A 17,328-nucleotide genomic window follows, 5' to 3' on the forward strand; every position below is an offset into this window, starting at 1 on the left:
AGGGATCGGAACCGAGGAAGAGGGGACCAGAGGAGGGAGGGGCCGAGGCCTGAGGCACAGGTAGCTGCATCTTGTCTTTGAGTTTTATTAGGAAGGGGAGTCCATCGTAGTGTGAGAGGTTAGACCAGAAGGTCTAGGCTTGCTAAATAAAATCCACGGTCTGGCCCCTCTGGAGAGGGCAGAGCCTCCTCAGAAGAGCTGGCCTGAGGAAGAAGCCCTTTGCCCCCTCCCCTCCTATAAGTTAGTGTCATTCGGCTCTGGGAACGCTGGGGCCCAGGTGGGCGAAACCCATGGCATCGGCGGTGCCCCCCCTTAGTGGCTGGCACCTGGTCCTGCAGGACCCAGTTAACTGCCCTGCACTGCGAGGCTCCAGTCTCAAGCCGGCATGCACGGTGGGGACAAAGTTGCAGGTCCACATGTTAGGGCAGCGGCCCGCCGGGACAGGAGTCCAGCCTCATCTCTCAGCCAGGCTGGCCAGGATGCCAATGAGATTGTCCAGCCCCAGCAAATAGCCGTCCTCGCGGTTGCCCTCCTCCCAGGGCCGCCGGTGGTCCAGGATCTGGCCATCGGGGAGGGGCGTGGTCTTGCCGAAGTCGATGAGCCACACGCCGGCGCGATGGCAGTGATCGTGCACAAAGAGGAGCGAGCTGCCGATCACCTGCGAGCCCCGCACGGTCAGGCCGAGGCCCTGCGCAGAGACGCCCCCGCCGGGTTCCCGCCCTCGCCCTCGAGGCCCGGGCACCCGGGCGGCCGCCGCTTACCTCGTGCCTCCTGAAGAACTCGGAGACCTCCAGGGTGTCCCGGATCTGCTGCAGGCGGTTCAGATACCGCCTCTGCAGAGGGTGGGTGGGATAGGAGGGCAAATTAACCAAACGCCAAATGAGCCCCTGCTAACGATGAGCCGGGACCTACGCTGGGCTTGGCAAATGCCGCCAGGAGGAAGACCCAGGACCCCGCCCGGCGTGGCCCAGAAGGGAAGGGGCGTAGAGCAGTTGCGAGCCAGCGCGGTGAGGGCCATGGTGGGGACACAGCCGAGGGCACTGGGCCGGATGACAGGGGCAGTCCTCGGCTTCAGGCTCCCCAACACCTAAGGGTTTGGGATCCCGCTCTCACCAGCACTTCCTCATCTCCTTGCACAAACTCTTCAAAGACGCGAAGCACCTGCTCTCGGCTTCGCGTAGTCTTGAAGTCGGTGCTACAGGAGCCGTCTGCTTTCTGGAGGTGGGACAGGAGTGTCAGGGGCCCCGGGCCCGCCAGTGGGGAAGAGGACAGCCTAGGGCAGCGGTACCTCCCAGTTGCAGGGGACGACGAGGCGGTGGGAGAGGGCGGAGGGGCAGGCGGGGCGGGAGCGGGGGATCGGGAAAGACAGCGCGCAGTGAGGCTGGGGCGGTGCCGGCGAAGCGCGCCTGCCTCACCTTGATGCCCTCGATGCGGAAGCCGAGGGTGGTGCTGGAGCTGATGCCTTCCCGCCACTGCATGTAGCGCGGCTTGGTGACGGCGCGCTGCGCGTGCTCCTCCTCGGTGGGAGCTTCAGGGTCCACAGCTAGCATTTTCTTGTACATGTCCTTCCGTAGCTTGGGCCGCTCACGGGCCTTGGTCAGCTCCTCCTCTAGGTAAGTCCTGTGGGGGCGTAGGCAGCGGCCAGGGCATGAGGGGGTGCACACGGAGACCCCTTCGAGCACTCGCCCCGGGTCCCCCTCAAGCAGTTGTCCCGGCCCTGGACCCCCCACTTGATCCCCTCACTGACCTGGCAGGGCATGCATACCTGACACCCATTTTGCAGTCGAGCACACAAGGTCCGTCGAAGCCATCAAGCAGGTCCTGCAGCTGCAGGTAGCTTTCGCCGTCGCGCTCCACCACGCCGTGGAAGGCAGGCACGCAGCCGCGCAGCGCGTCAGCCATCAGCCGCGCCAGGCAGTAGCGCTCCGGCTCCGAGCAGCGCTTCAGGATCAGCCCGCTGGTGCCCGCCGCCTTAAAACTCCCTGAGGACCGGCATCCGTCAGCGCCGCCCAGCCCCTTCCCGTTGCGGGCACCCGCCCACCCGCCCCGCGACTCACCTGTGTGCCCCGCCAGCTGCACCCAGGCGTAGCGCTTCTTGAAAGGGCTTATGACCGGCAGATTGACCATGGTCCGGATCTTCTGCCAGTGGTTTTTCTGAAAGCGACAGGGTGAAGGTCTGATAATCGGCGTCTCGGCAATGCATAAGCCCTCCCTCCACTGAAACAGGGTCTCGCCACGCCCCCGACCCACCGGAAGCAGCTGGGGCTGGATGAGTCATTAATTCATTCATTCACTCTGGGAAGGTTTATTTGTGCGCCTGTGTGGCGGGCGCTGATACAGGCGCAGTGAAGGTGATTCCATCGTCTCCAGTGAGCTGTCAAGAGCCTGGACTTAGTATCTGAAGCCCCCGGTTTGCGCTCCAGCTCTGCCACTGAAGAACGCGTGGGCAGGTTACGAAAATGCTCTGTCGAGGTTTTTGGACTGTTGTGAGCATCGGAATTACCTGATGGTCACCCTTGTTAAAAATTGCAGATTATCAGGCCTACCGCAGGGAAATTCTAAATTGGTCTAGAGTAGGGCCAATTTTTTTTTTTTTTTTCCAGGTGGAGTCTTGCTCTGTCGCCCAGGCTGGAGTATAGTGGCGCGATCTCGCCTCACTGCAACCTCTACCTCCCGGGTTCAGGCGGTTCTCTTGTTTCAGCCTCCCGAGTAGCTGGGACTACAGGTGCACACCACCATGCCCGGCTAATTTTTTTGTATTTTTAGTAGAGACAGGGTTTCACCATATTGGTCAGGCTGGTCTCCAACTCTTGACCTCAGGTGTTCCACCCACCTCGGCCTCCCAAACTGCTGGGATTACAGGTGTGAGCCACCACGTCCGGCCCCCCAAATTTTTATTACTACCAATGCCTCAAAAGATTCCAGGACCCAAGAAATGAGCCTCTGTGCATCCGTAAGAAAAAGATCTATAAAATGAGGAAATAACTATCCTTACTGGGTTGCTGTGAGTAGTACCTGAGGCTTGAGCATGACAGGCGCCCAGCTCCCCCATCCCATTCCATGGTATGAGGCAGAAGCTGAACAAATCTCAATCACTGATTCCTTCACTCAGGACCTTGGTTCCTCTCATTTAGGGAGACAGGCATACACAGAAACAAACCTGTACACAGGCCCAGGGCAGGAAGGCCAGCCTGGGAGGGCCTGGAGAAAGAACAGGGCTGGAGAAAGAGGCTCTCCAAGCCTCTCTTGCTATTCCTGGATTCCATGCACTCATTAGCTGGCAAGGCCCAGGGCACCCTTGGTTTTGATCTGGACCCAGAAATCTTAAGCCATGAAAATAAGATGCAGGGCTGGGCACAGTGGCTCACGCCTGTAATCCCAGCACTTTGGGAGACCGAGGTGGGCAGATCACAAGGTCAAGAAATCAAGACCATCCTAGCCAACATGGTGAAACCCCGTCTCTACTAAAAATACAAAAATTAGCCGGACGTGGTGGCATGCACCTGTGGTCCCAGCTACTCGGGAGGCTGAGGCAGGAGAATCACTTGAATCTGGGAGGCGGAGGTTGCAGTGAGCCGAGATCGAGCCACCGCACTCTAGCCTGGCAACAGAGTGAGACTCCGTCTCAAAAAAAAAAAAAAAAAAAGAAAAGAAAAGAAGGTGCAAACCTGAGGGCCTGTCAACTTAGACAAACCTGGGAAGGAGACGAAGGTTTTTTTTTTTTGGTGTGCCCCTTATCTTTTCTAGCCTCCAGCTAATCCTGACAGCATCCCATCCTCTGGACCTCTCCTCTTACCACCCACAACTCGGCAGCCCTGCGTCCTCTCTGAAGTACACAGGTTGGCTCATGTCAACTGTGTCTGCCGCCTCCCCACAGAGGCACTGGCCTTTTAGCACAGTTACACATGTTGTACCCCCACAGGAATATACCTCCCCGACAAGAGGGAGTTCTAAGAGGGAGAGGGAGAACTGAGGAGGTGGCCTAAGTAGAGGAGGGCTGCTGGCCATAACGCCCTTTCCCATGGGGAGGAAATGGAGGTTATGACAGAGCACTGGGTGGGGAGTCAGTAGTTGGTTCCAGTCATGGCTGTGTCACCTTCTAGCTGACTGAACCCAACCAAGTACTGCCATCTGTGTGAGCCTGTTTCCCCTGGGAGGACATAGCTGCTGCCGTAACACGAACCATCAGATGCTGCCTGCCTATTGCATGTCAGGCACTTTCTCATCTTCCATCAGGCAGCATTGCTCCCACTTTCCTACTGAAGCTCTTACATGGCACACTAGGGTGTGATCACGTGCCCAATCCCCAGGGATCTGGGGGTGTAGCCAGAAGCAGCCCACTAGAAGCATGACATCACTTTCAAAACTCCTTTTAAAATCTTTAAATACACACCAGGTTTGCATTCTGCTGCATAATAAATCCAAGTTTTATTATAAAACTCACCACCTCCAAACCCTCAAGTAAAATTCCAGGAAGATGATGTATGTGCCATGTATATTCAGCAGCACCATCCTGTACCCCCTTCTCCCACACTCAGTTTGAGAGCCATAATGAATGCACATGCATAGCAAGTGCATGAAGTGGTATCATTCCCATTTTACAGAAGGAAATCAAGGGGAGTTACATCCCCTCATGCCCTGCCTCCAGCCTCCCAATCTCTGGCTGAAGCTCTCTATCAGCCCATCCTCCCTCCCCATGTTCCAACTGCCCCAACAGGTTCCAAAGTATCCCCAGCAGAATGCTACCATCCTGCCTCCCTTTGGGGGTTAAATGGGATATGGCTTGAGAAAGTGCTTTGTGCGTGGTGAAGTGATGTGCAGCAACGAGGCAGTCTGAGTTTTGACTTCTGGGGAACACTGAGACCTGCCTGGGGGCCCTCTCTACTGGATGGCCACCTTTGCCTTTATCCAAAAGAATGAGTTTAATGGCTGTAGGGACCTGCTAGAAGAATTTGGGGGATAGTGGGACCAGAATGGACTTAGTGAAGAGGAAACTTGCCTTGGGTTAGGCAGGGTGAGGGAACTGCACCATCCTTTTAGAACTGTGCAGAAGCAGTGAGGAGGGCTGGCAGGTGGGCCTGGTAGAAGAGGATTTGATGTGTGTTTGAAAACCTGGGCTACTACCATTTGACTGATGCACCTGCTCCCAAGCAGGGGTAAAATGGCGTCATCACCTACTCTCTTGACCTTGGTTTTCTGCATCTCATAAGAGTCAAGAGCAGCAGCAACTAAGGCCGGTCCTAGTTAGCAGGTTACAAAATACTTTTTTTTTTTTTTTTTGATACAAGGTCTCATTCCCATTGTCCAGGCTGTAGTCCAGTGGTGCGATCACAGCTCACTGCATCCTGGACTTCCAGGGTTCAGGTGATCCTCCCACCTCAGCCTCCAGAGTAGCTGGGACTACAGATGTGAGTCACCATGCCTGGTTGATTTTTTGTATTTTTGTATGTATGTATGTATGTACGTACGTATTTGAGTAGTGCGATCTCGGCTCACTGCAACCTTTGTCTTCCAGGTTCGAGCGATTCTCCTGCCTCAGTCTCTTGAGTAGCTGGGATCACAGGCATGCACCACCAACGCCCGGCTAATTTTTGTATTTTTAGTAGAGATGGGGTTTCATCATGTTGGCCAGGCTGGTCTCAAACTCCTGGCCTCAAGTGATCTACCTACCATGGCCTCCTAAAGTTCTGGGATTGCAGGTGTGAGCCACCGTGTCATTGTTTTTTGTGTTTTTAATAGAGACAGGATTTTGCCATGTTGCCCAGGCTGGCCTCGTACTCCTGGGTTCAAGTGATCCTCCCGCCTTGGACTCCCAAAGTGCTGGGATTACAAGTGTGAGCCACTGCTCCCAGCCTACAAAAGATTTTCACACCTATTATCTCATCTGAGCCCTCCGTCCTACCACCTGAGGTTGCTATGACAGGATTTAGCCCCCCTGCCAGTAATGGGTATGGCCAAGCATGGCAGGAGTTGTGCAAGTGTTATGGAACTCAATTCACTGCCACCTTCCATCTTAGGGAGATACCTCTCCCAGAGAACATCACGCTTTTAAAAATGAATGTAAGCCCAGGCACGGTGGCTCACACCTGTAGTCCCAGCACTTTGGGAGGCCAAGGCAGACGGATCACTTGAGGTCAGGAGTTCGAGAGCAGCCTAGCCAACATGGTGAAACCCCCTCTCTATTAAAAATACAAAACTTAGCCGGTGTGGTGGTAGGTGCTTGTAATCCCAGCTACTCAGGAGGCTGAGGCAGGAGAATCGCTTGAACCCGGGAGGCACTTGAACATCCTCTGGCTCAGGCCTCCCTCCATGAAGGTGCCCTCTCTGGGAGGCCAACACACAGCCAGAGGCTACCTGGGTATCTTGAGGCAAAGGCTAGGATTGCTGACTGTGTGAGAGACTTTAATGAAGTCACAGGAGGGCCCTCTGATAATTCCTCACTCCTAGGGCTGAACAGGGAGTACCTCTCTCTGGGCAGGGCTTGGCTGGTACTAGCCTCAGACCCTCCTTTGTCTAAGCTCCATTTGGAAGCCTTGAAGACACCTGCTCATGCCAGATACACAATGTATCTTCTGCCGGAGCAGACTGGCAGATGGGTGAGTGCTCTGTCTTTGGCACTCACCCTTGCTCCCTGCTTCCAGTCATCCAGGCTCTGGTTGAAGCTCTCTACCAGCCCAATACCCTCCCCATGTTCCAATTGCCCTATCAAACTAGCACTCCCTGTGGTCGTGGTGGTGGGGAGAGCAATCAGTTTAAATTTATAAAACGATTTGCACTAAGGTATAAGTGACCCACGACTTCACCTTCCCATGGGCATTAGCTGTTTAAAAAGGAAGTCTGTTAACCTAAATTCTGGTCTATAATTAGTGGAAAGTGATGTGTGGGAATTCTGAGTCCAGGAGGGGATGGCATCCAGGTCTCCTTACCTATCCTGGAGCACAGAAAGAAGAAAACCAGATGAACAGGAGCCAAGCACCCTCTCTTTTCCTCCAGCAATACCCCACAATTGTTTGAGGAGGCAGGCAAGGCCATAGAGTCATGCAGCTGACCTTGCGGGTGGGCCTCCAACTTCTCCCCTGGCTGGTTAGGAAAAGCCTGCCCGTGACTTTTTCCTCTGCCGGAGTAAGGCTGCCCAGTTTCAATTCCCCTGCTCTGGGCAGGCTGGAGAGGGCTCCTAGGAGGTGAAGGAGACTACATATGCCCCAGGCAGAGGCAGGCAGGCAGGCAAGCAGGCAGAAACTTCCTGGGCTTCGGCCTGCCTGGGCCGCGCATAAGGGGCTGGTAAGCCGGGAGTCCTAGAGTCTGGCCCACATGCATCCTTCTCAGTCAGCCGGACCAGCCTTGCTTTCTGCCTGGGGAAGCCCTAAATTGGCCTGGGCGGGCGCGCTGTGCGGCTCTGGGACCCGCCGCGAGGCAAAGTCCGCCCTGGGCCCTTCCACACGGGCGCAGGCAGCCTCTGTCAACAGCCCCTGGCTTATCTGCCGCCGCTGTGGCTGTTTGCCTTCGGGGAGGCCCCGGCGGGCCTGGGGGTGGGGAAGGCCTGGAAGCCGCAGCTTTGGAGCTGGAAGGGCCCTCAGCGGCGATGTGCACCGGCTCCCGACGGCTCGGGGGGCGGCGGGGTCGTCCAGGTCCCCGAGGCTTGACCTTAGCCGGGGCAGTCTCCCCTACACCCAGGCTTGGGCCATAGGACCTCCTGCTAGCGCACTCCCTCTCCCAGGCACTTCGCCGAGTCCCTGCGGGCGGAAGCGGGAAGCGGGACGCGCCCGCGCTTCGCGCCCTTTCGCCTGCGCCGCCTCTCAGGTGTCAGAGCTTCGGCGGGGGCCGCGCCCCCGGAGCTGCTGCTCAGGCTTTTCCGAAGAGGCGGGGCGGGGGAGCCTCTCACTACCCCACACTCCACATCCTGGGAATCCCCGGCATCCGCCCCCCGACCTAGGCAAGGGTTACCCCAGAAACGATCCTGGGTCCAGGGCTGCCCTGACCACTGGGGGAGAAGAAGGGGAAGCGGCAGGCTAGTGACCGAGCCGGCGCACCCAGCACCTGGAGGCGGGGGGGTGTTCCTGCTCTGTGAGGCTTTTCCTCTCTGGTGTCACTGACAAACCCCATCGGCCTCCGGGCTTGTGAACCCCTGCAGGTCGCCACAGCTTCCCTGCCTTGTCCCAGCAGATTGTGCGGCAGAGCAGGCGCGCGGCCACAGCTCTCCCCGCCCCGCCGCGCCCGACCCGGCCTTCTGGGCAGGCCCCAGACGCCCGAGGCCGGGGGCGCCCCTCGCCTCTTCCTCGGCCTCAAGGACACTTGCGAAACGTGGATCTAAAGCAAGTCCTTCGCGCTGACCACGGACAGTTATTCAAGGTATTTGGTCTTGGTTAAAACGAGGGGAACAAGGAGGGTGTCCCAGGAGCCGCACATCCCTAAGTGGCGGGCGTCAGGAATGACTTAACAGTGCCCAGGGCTGTTTTCCGAGGGTCATACCTGGTCCCAGAACACCCAGGCTATCAGAGGCAGAGACTAGCAGGCTGATCCTGCCCCCTTGCAGCCTCAGTTTACCGCGCCTCTCTGCCGCGCTCTGGAGCGGCGAGCGGGGAGGATGGGAGACAGGGCGCGCACTTGGTGGGCCGCGTTCCGCTCCCAGCCAGAGCTCCTAGGCCCACGCCCCTCCCTCCCCTGCGTCCACGCCTCGTGCGGGCGCTGGGAGCAGACGGCAGCGGCTCCCGAGCAGAGCCTGGAGCGCCGCTCCACTCCCACTCAGGAGAGGGAAACCGTGGCAACGGCGGGGGTGGGGCCGCGGCACCGGAGAGGGGGCAGGGAGTGAGGGAAACTCTCCTTCGCCCCTCTCCTTCCGAGGGTTCACCGGGCAAGGCTCAGCCCCTACGATCCCTCCTGTCCTACCCCACAGCCAACCAGGTCCGCTACCCCCGCTTCGCCCAGTCCCCGCGGCGGGTCGCCTGCTCCTCGCCCCGCTTCTTAGACGCCCCAGGGCCAGCGCCACGACCTGCCGGCGGAGCCGGGGTGAAAGTTGCCCAGGCGAGAGGTCGGCCAGGCGCCTCCTTCTGACCCCCAGATTCCTCCTAAACCGCGAGAACAGGACCTTCCGCGGGAGGGAGCATGGACCGGAGCGGGTCCTCCGGGAGCTCCGAGCCAGGTCCCCCGTGCAGCCCCCGCGCCCGGCGCTGGCCCCGCCCCCGCGGCCCGTACCTGACCCACGTCCTCGCCCGCTTCCAGCTGCACGTTGCCGCGGCTCCGGCTCTCACTGTCGCTCAGCAGGTCGTCCTCCGAGTCCTCGAGCAGCGACGAGGAGCCAGTGGAGGAGACCGACGAGGTGGAAAGGCGGCGCGGCTGCTGCAGGTGCGAAGAGCCCGCTGCCGGGAGGCAGTCCCTCTCCCGCTCGGGCGGCCCAGGGCTGGTCGGGGGCACGTCGGGCTCCTCGGCTGTCACGGTCAGCTGAGGGATCACCGGGGCCGGGGGAGCCCGCGGAAGCCCGTTGGGGACCTGTCCCCCACGCCGCTTGGCCCCGCGGGCCCGGGGCTCCCCCGCGGCGGCGGCCGCAGCGACCGCCGCACAGCGCGCCTCGAAGAGCAGGCGCAGCTCCCCGACACTCCGGCGCGGGGCCCGCTCCAGCCCCGGGCTGCAGGGCCTCGCGCCCCCCGGCCGCGCCATGCCCGTTGGGCCCCCGGGCAGGGTCATTTCCCAGTGCCGGCGCCGCCGCTGAGCCCACCAGCCCGCGGCGCGCCGGGGACTGGAGCGGCTCGGCGCCCCCGGCTGGAGACGGCCCCGGGGCGGAGCCTGCGCCGCTGCACGCCCGCGCCCCGCCTCGGCCGCGCCCCCCGCCCACTCCTTCCACTTTCAGAGAAAGCGCGGGCCTCCCAGGGCCCCTGCCAGGGAGAGAAGGCTCTCGGTGACTCCTCGGGGTGGCGGGGAAGTCCAGCCTCCGTAGGCACAAAACCTGGGCCCGGGCCCCGAGGCTTCGCTCCGCCTGCCCTCGGGGAGGTGGGAGGGGCCGCTCTGCGCCAGGGCCTCGCAGCCTTCCCGGGCTTCGCGGCTGGGAGAGATTCCTCCAGGCCGCTCCACGGGCCCTGTCCCCGCGCAGGAGGAGCTGGTCCTACTCTTGGTCCCCTACCCCGTTCCTCGGGTTCCTTTGCGTGTTTCATCCCTCCCGGGCAAGGGCTTCAAGTCTCCCGGGCCTTTCCTGGCCCGAGCTCCTGAGCAGAGTTGAAGGCCCCTGGCCTCCCGAAGAAGCCCCACCCCAGGGCGTGCACCCAAGTGGAGACTCTACCCCAGGGACGAGCTGAGGCTGCTCCCTGCAAGTTCCCCACTTCCCGGCGGGCAGAGAACAAGGTCAGGGGGCGGGGCCTGGATCTGTCCCCGTGGCCCAGCCGAGTCCCGGGCTGCATCTCCCCAGCTGCTGGGTGGCGGGAGCTGAGCCCGCCTTCCTCCTCCTCTCTTATAGGAGCTCGGGGCTTGGAGTCCGCCGTGTGGCGTTCAGCAAGTCATTTCACCTCCCTCGACTGCGGATTCTCCCGTTGCTGCGAGAATAAAATAAAATATTTGAAAACAGGTACACCACACTCTAGATGTGATTTGTAGGCAGTCCCTTTACCCCCTCCGTATATTTCTGCATTTGTACATTTAGAAAAACCTCATCCAATCCACAGAGTTGTGTCTGTAAAACTAGGAAGACAGCACTGATGTTTAGGAGTTTCAGACACTGCAAAGTGCTTATCAGTGCCATCCCATGTGGATTTTCGGCCACTTCCCATGTTGGTAGTCAGCTGACCGGCGAGGCTGCTTTGAGGAGAAGCCACTGTTTCCTATCTTACCATAGTGCCAGAGGAGTGAGGGTCCCCTCTCAGGCACTCAGTGTCTGGGGATGGCTGGGGCCCTGGAGACAGAACAGCCCCAGAAGGATTGCCTTGGATGCTGAGATGGCCGCAGGAGGGGCTTTCCTTCCCTTCTCTCCCCTCAGCCAGGGCTCAGGAATGGCCCAAGAGAAGGAAAGAGGAAGGTTCAGTGGGAACACGGGAATCTTCGGCAAAGCATAGTGGCTCACGCTTGTAACCCCAGCACTTTGGGAAGGCAAGGCGGACAGATAGCTTGATCCCAGGAGTTCGAGACCAGCCTGGTCAAAATGGCAAAACCTTGTCTCTACTAAAAATACAGAATATTAGCCAGGTGTGGTCGTGTGCACTTGTAGTCCCAGCTACTCAGGGAGAGGCTGAAGTGGAAGGATAACTTGAGCCCAGGAGGTCGAGGCTGCAGTGAGCTGAGATCACCACCTCACTCCACCACCACACTCCACACTCTAGCCTGGGCAACAGAGTGGTAACTTGTCTCAAAAAAAAAAAAAAAAAAAAAAAAAAAAAAAAAAAGCTGGGCGTGGTGGCATGCACCTGTGGTCTCAGCTACTTAGGAGGCTGAGGTGAGAGGATTGTTTGAGCCCAGGAGGTCGAGGCTGCAGAGAGCCATGACATTCCACTGCACTGCAGTCTGGGTGACAGAGTCATTCATACCCTATCTCAAAATAAATAAATAGGTGAAGATCCTGGAGAACTGAGGAAGGAAGCAAAATAATGTAAGAAAGAATGGCGATGAGAGAGGCAGGAGAAATAGAGGGAATGAAAGGGTAAGAGGAAGAAGGGCATAGAGGAGTTTGAATACTTGACCCCTTCATGGAGAACCTGGGAAATCACATTGCCACCTTCTCTAGGACAACCGTCTGGAGGAATCTGAGTGTGTGTGTGAGGGATGTACTCTGCAGCTTGAAGGACCTGGATCACTCGTGTCTCAGACACTCACTCCTCTGCCTCCTTCACAGCTACACTGATCTGCGGCAGGATGTGGGAAGGTGCTGCCCTCAGAGAGGGGGCTGGGAGGAAACCCAAGGTGGGGAGAGCCTGCGAGGAACTGCCAGAACTGGAAAGGTAGGGAGGGCAATGAGGGGCGAGAACATGTCCTGCACTCCTGTGTGTCAGGCAATGGATGGGCAGGGTTGGAGGTATAAGCAGGCTGGGCACTGGGTCTCTGTCCTGGCTGCCAAGAAAAAGGGGCAATTCCTTTTCTTCTTGTATTAGGCACTTGCTCAAGCCTTAGGTCTATTATACCAGCATCCAGAGAATTGCTCTTTGCCCTACCTGCCCAGGTGTCTCTCATTGGAAAGTTGAGGGCAAACCTAGAAATGGATGCTGAACTGAAATCCAATCCCGTAGATTCTTAGAGCAGTAAGGTGCCTTATATCCATCTATCCTCCTCATTCACATTACAGAAGTACCAAAGAGGTTAAGTGGCTCCACCAGGGAGGTTAAGGACACACAGCTAGTTGGTGGAAAAGGCAGTGTATCCTGGCTAGGTCCCCTGACTTCCTGCGCTCTTGTCCCAGGCTTGAGTGCAATGGCATGATCTCGGCTCACTGCAGCCTCTGCCTCCCGGCTTCAAGCAATTCTCTAGCCTCAGCCTCCCTAGTAGCTGAGATTACAGGTGCTCGCCACCAGGCCTGGCTAGTTTTTGTATTCTTAGTAGAGACGGGGTTTCACCACTTTGGCCAGGCTGGTCTCGAACTCCTGACCTCAGGTGATCCACCCACCCAGGCCTCTCAAAGCGCTGGGATTATGGGCATGAGCCACCTCGCTCATGTTCTCTTTTTTTTTTTTTTTGAGACGGAGTCTCGCTCTTTCACCCAGGCGGGACTGCAGTGGCGCTATCTCGGCTGACTGCAAGCTCCGCCTCTCGGGTTCACGCCATTCTCCTGCCTCAGCCTCCTGAGTAGCTGAGACTACAGGCGCCTGCCACCGCGCCCGGCTAATTTTTTGTCTTTCTAGTAGAGACGGGGTTTCACCGTGTTAAGCAAGATAGTCTCGATCTCCTGAACTCATGATCCGCCCGCCTTGGCCTCCCAAAGTGCTGGGATTACAGGCGTGAGCCACTGTGCCCGGCACTCGTGTTCTCAACTTCTTTCATTAACATCTTGTATTTCCTGGCGGGGTGCAGTGGCCCACACCTGTAATCCCAGCACTTTGGGAGGCTGAGGTGGGTGGGTCACCTGAGGTCAGGAGTTCGAGACCAGCCTGGCCAATATGGTGAAATCCCGTCTCTACTAAAAATACAAAGATTAGCTGGTTATGGTGGAGGGCACCTGTAATCCCAGATACTTGGGTGGCGGAGGCAGGAGAATCACTTGAACCCAGGAGGCAGAGGTTGCAGTGAGCCTAGGTGACAGTGCCAGACTCCATCTCAAAACAAAGAAACATCTTGTAGTTCCTTCTGAAGGCAGAGTCTGCCCCCACCTACTACAGTCAGAAAACATAAGGGTACGTCTTGGGGCAAGGCCTGGGAGTCCCTGTATAGCTGTAGGATGAGGTCAACAGGCTCTTCCTCCAGGAATAAATGTTGAAACCCTAGAACATCTGTTCATGACTCAGTTTCCCCAGTCTTTGATGCTTGAATAGAAAGGATATGGAGAAAATCAGACTGACCAGCATGGAGGTGGAAGAGATGGCCTCTTGAGTGCTACAAAAAAAAAAAAAAAATGGTGGGGGTGTTCAAACACTTAAGCATTAAGCAGGCCAGATAAATTTTTTTTTTTTTTTTTTTTTTTTGAGAGAGAGAGTCTTGCTCTGTCACCCAGGATGAAGTGCAGTGGCACGATCTCAGCTCACTGCAACCTCCACCTGCTGGCTCAAGCAATTTTCCTGCCTCAGCCTCCCATGTAGCTGGGATTACAGGTGTGTGCCACCATGCCTGGCTAATTTTTTGTATTTTTAGTAGAGACAGGGCTTCACCACGTTGGCCAGGCTGGTCTCAAACTCCTGACCTCAGGTGATCTGCCTGCCTCAGCCTCCCAAAGTGCTGGGATTACAGGTGTGAACCACTGTTCCTGACCGCCAGAGAAAGTTTTTAAAAAATTAAATAACAAAAAAGGGGGATACTGGTGTGTAGAGGAATGTGTCAAGGTTGTTTTTTGTTTTTGGGTTTTTTGTTGTTTTTTTTTTTTGACAAAGTCTCACTCTGTCACCCAGGCTGGAGTGTGCCATCATGGCTCACTGCAGCCTCCACCTCCTGGGCTCAAGGGATCCTCCTGCCCCAGCCTCCTGAGTAGGTGGGACCACAGGCACACACTACCATGCTCAACTAATTTTTAAAACTTTTTGTAGAGTTGGAGTCTCCCTATGTTGCCCAAGTCTTGAACTCCTGGCCTCAAACAGTCTTCTTCCTTCAGCTTCCCAAAGTGCTAGGATTACAGGCATGAGCCATTGCACCCCGCCAGTGTGTCAAGGTTTTGATGGTCATTAGGTGGCTGTTCTGAGATAGGCCATGAGAGTCTCTCTGCCTTGGCCACAAGGCCAGCATACATGTCTGAGCAGATAACCTTTTTTCTTTTCAGGGTCTCACTCGGTCACCCAGGCTGGAGTGCAGAGGCGCAATCACGGCTCACTTTGGTCTCAACTTCCTGGGCCTAAGTGATCCTCCTGCCTTAGCCTCTTGAGTAGCCGGTACCACAGGCAGAGGCATGTGTCACCATGCCCAGCCAATTTTTAAATTTTTTGTAGAGACAGGGATCTCACTCTGATGTCCAGGCTGGTCTTGAATTCCTGGGCTCAAGCGATCCTCCTGCTTTGGCCTACCAAAGTGCTAGAATTATAGGCGTGAGCCACTGTGCCCAGCCAGAACCTATCTTCTTGTGGTATCTCAGTTGGTTGATCCTCCTGTTCCCTAGAGGTCTGCTTTTTTTTTTTTTTTTTTTTTTTGAGGCAGAGTCTCGCTCTGTTGCCAAGGCTGGAGTGCAGTGGTGTGATCTCAGCTCACTGCAACCTCTGCTTCCTGGGTTCAGGAAATTTCCTGTGTCAGCTTTTGAGTAGCTGGGATTACAGGCACCTGCCACCATGCCCAGCTAATTTTTGTATTTTTAATAGAGATGAGATTTCTCCATGTTGGCCAGGCTGGTCTTGAACTCCTGACCTCAGGTGATCTGCCCACCTGGGCCTCCCTAAATGCTGGGATTATAGGCATGGCCTGAGGTCTGCTTCTTGAAGTGCCTGAGTCCTCACCCCGCTCAAAGACCTTCAGGGGCGGGCCCAGTGACTGGTACCTGTAATCCTAGCACTTTGGGTGGCCCAGGCAAGAGGATCACTTGAACCTAGGAATTTGAGGCCAGCCTGAGCAACATGCTCAAAACCCATCTCTACAAAAAATAAGAAAATTAGCCAAGCATGGTGGCACATGCCTGTGGTTCAAGGTATTCAGGAGGAAGAGGTGGGAGGATCACCTGAGCCCAGGGAGGTTGAGGCTGCAGTCAGCTGTGATCAAGCCATTGCCCTCCAGCCTGGGCAACAGATTGAGAGACCCCGTCTCAAAAAAAAAAAAATTTTTTTCAGGATTTATCATGACTGAGGGCTGCATCTCTCCTGGAGAAACATCACCCTTGGGTACGAAACTAGGGAAGAAAAAAGGGCCTGGAAAATGGGATGTGTGAGGTGAGGGGTTTCTGGGGTGCTCACCCCAGCCTGCCTCATAGCTGTGCCCACCTCTACCCCATCCCCAGGGCAGCACCAGTGGCAGGAGCAAAATCACCACTCATCACCCTCTGCCAGGCACAGTGCTGGTTTCTGCTTCCTAAAATGACAAGCAGGGCCTCTCACCTCGGGGAGAGAAGGGAAGGCACAGCCTTTGACCTGTGCTCCTGAATGGGGCATCTGTTCCTTTGAGGAGACTTCAAGTCTTCTCCAGCAGGAGCAGAGCCTCTCTAGTGTGTGTGTGGTGTGTGTGGTATGTCGTGTGTGGCATGTGTGGTGTGTGTGGGATTATGTTTGTGGTGTATATGGCATGTATGTGTGGTGCACGTGTGTGGTATGTGTGTGTTGTGTGTTGTATGTGGTGTGGGTGTGATGTGTGTGGTGGGTGTGGTGTGTGTGTGGCATGTGTGGTGTGTGGTGTGTGTGGTAGGTGTGTGTGTGGTGAGTGTGGTGTGTGAGTGTGGTGTGTGTAATGTGTGTGGGGTGTGTAGTGTGTGTGGGGTGTGTGTGTGTGGTAGGAGTGGGGAAGTGAGAGGGGGTTGGGCTGTCATGTTCCACTGGACCGGGTAGTGCAAGGTCTTATTCTAGTAACAACTCCCAGACAGGCACTGTGGGACTTGGTGCCCTTCCAAGGGACTTTATGACCCTAAGACCCCACTATTCTGTGACAATACCTGTGATTCACTCATGCATTCACAGAGCACACACACTTCCATGGAGCAGCTGCTATTGTGCTAGGTGCAAAGGACACAGGAATGTGTGGATCCTGTGATGCCCCCGCCCGTTTCCGGGAGTGATAGTGTATCATTTTCATTGTCTTAGGGAGGAAGGAAACCAGAAAGGGCCCAAGAAGAAAACAGGCCCTGGGATGCTCAGTGGCTGCTTTCCCTCCCTTTCCAAGAGGTTGTCAATATGGGCGCTGGGAATTTTGGTTTCACAGCTGCTTCCTGCATCCAAAACATTCCTCACCTCTGGTCGGTTCAATGTCCTTCTCTGTCAGGGCCTACCAGAGAGGGTGCTGGAGGGCTGGCCAGAGCCCAGTGGACACGTGAGAATGGGAGAGAGGTGAGGGTCTCCTTTCTCTTGGAAAGAGGCGTGAATGGGTCTTCACCTGACGGGCGAGCCCTCAGCTCCCAGCCCCAGCCTCTTTTCCTGGCCTGTAGGTTTCCCCTCCTTCCCGGCAATCTCTGACCTCATAAATGGATGGACTAGATTTTGTGGGAATATCCAGGGATGGGTGCAAGGTTACCTCAGCAGGGCTCAGGATCTAGCAGTGTTCATTGACCCTCCACAGTCTGAGTCACTCTTGTCTAAAATGAACAGAATGTGTCACCACACCTGTGTGTGCGCAGGTAAGAACATACTCTCTCGACACTTCAGAAACAAGGTTTCCGATCCCACTCAGGAGCCTGTGTTCCTGTGATCCTCCTCCTTCTCCAGAACTCAGAACCCGCAGAACCTCACCCAGTGCAAGGGGAGGCGAAGGGGACAGGAAGGGTCTGAGGTCAGGGACTTAGCTTGCGGAGGCGACCACTGTAGAAATGCCTGGGACGTCGTCGGGGGTCCCTGCATCATGTAGTCACGGTGGCGTGTGGGGGGGTGGGGGGCGGCGGGGCTTGGGAGGTGCCTCCTAATTCCATCTGTGAGCTCTGCGCCTGCAGGTGTGACCTCCACACCTCGGGTGTGCCTGGGGACCGAGTCCACAGAGCATGCCGTGGCCCGGGGTCTGGGACTGTAGTGCCCATGTGTCTCCGCGTGGGCCGCGTGCGAGCCGGGGTCCAGCTAGCAACTCCCAAGGCGCGCGCCCCGGGGGATCCGCGGCTGGAGA

General features: G+C 56.8%; 1 protein-coding gene and 1 long non-coding RNA gene across 2 annotated transcripts; one reads left to right on the forward strand and one right to left on the reverse strand.

Moving 5' to 3' along the window:
• Positions 1 to 61: 61 nt before the first annotated feature.
• Positions 62 to 10,295, reverse strand: ITPKA (inositol-trisphosphate 3-kinase A). The gene is made up of 7 exons (XM_003266754.4): positions 9,193 to 10,295; positions 2,058 to 2,154; positions 1,766 to 1,982; positions 1,416 to 1,620; positions 1,114 to 1,215; positions 762 to 833; positions 62 to 658 (listed from the first exon to the last, which is right to left on the reverse strand). The coding sequence occupies exons 1-7, from the start codon at positions 9,679 to 9,681 to the stop codon at positions 455 to 457; spliced, it is 1,386 nt and encodes a 461-aa protein (XP_003266802.1). The 5' UTR covers positions 9,682 to 10,295; the 3' UTR covers positions 62 to 454.
• LOC115835481 lies at positions 6,213 to 10,555 on the forward strand. The gene is made up of 4 exons (XR_004030465.1): positions 6,213 to 7,281; positions 8,132 to 8,349; positions 9,220 to 9,342; positions 10,445 to 10,555. It is a non-coding gene; the product is annotated as an uncharacterized LOC115835481 (long non-coding RNA).
• Positions 10,556 to 17,328: the final 6,773 nt, after the last annotated feature.

This window comes from Nomascus leucogenys, chromosome 6 (genome assembly GCF_006542625.1).
Source record: "Nomascus leucogenys isolate Asia chromosome 6, Asia_NLE_v1, whole genome shotgun sequence".
Classification (NCBI taxonomy): Eukaryota; Metazoa; Chordata; class Mammalia; order Primates; family Hylobatidae; genus Nomascus; species Nomascus leucogenys.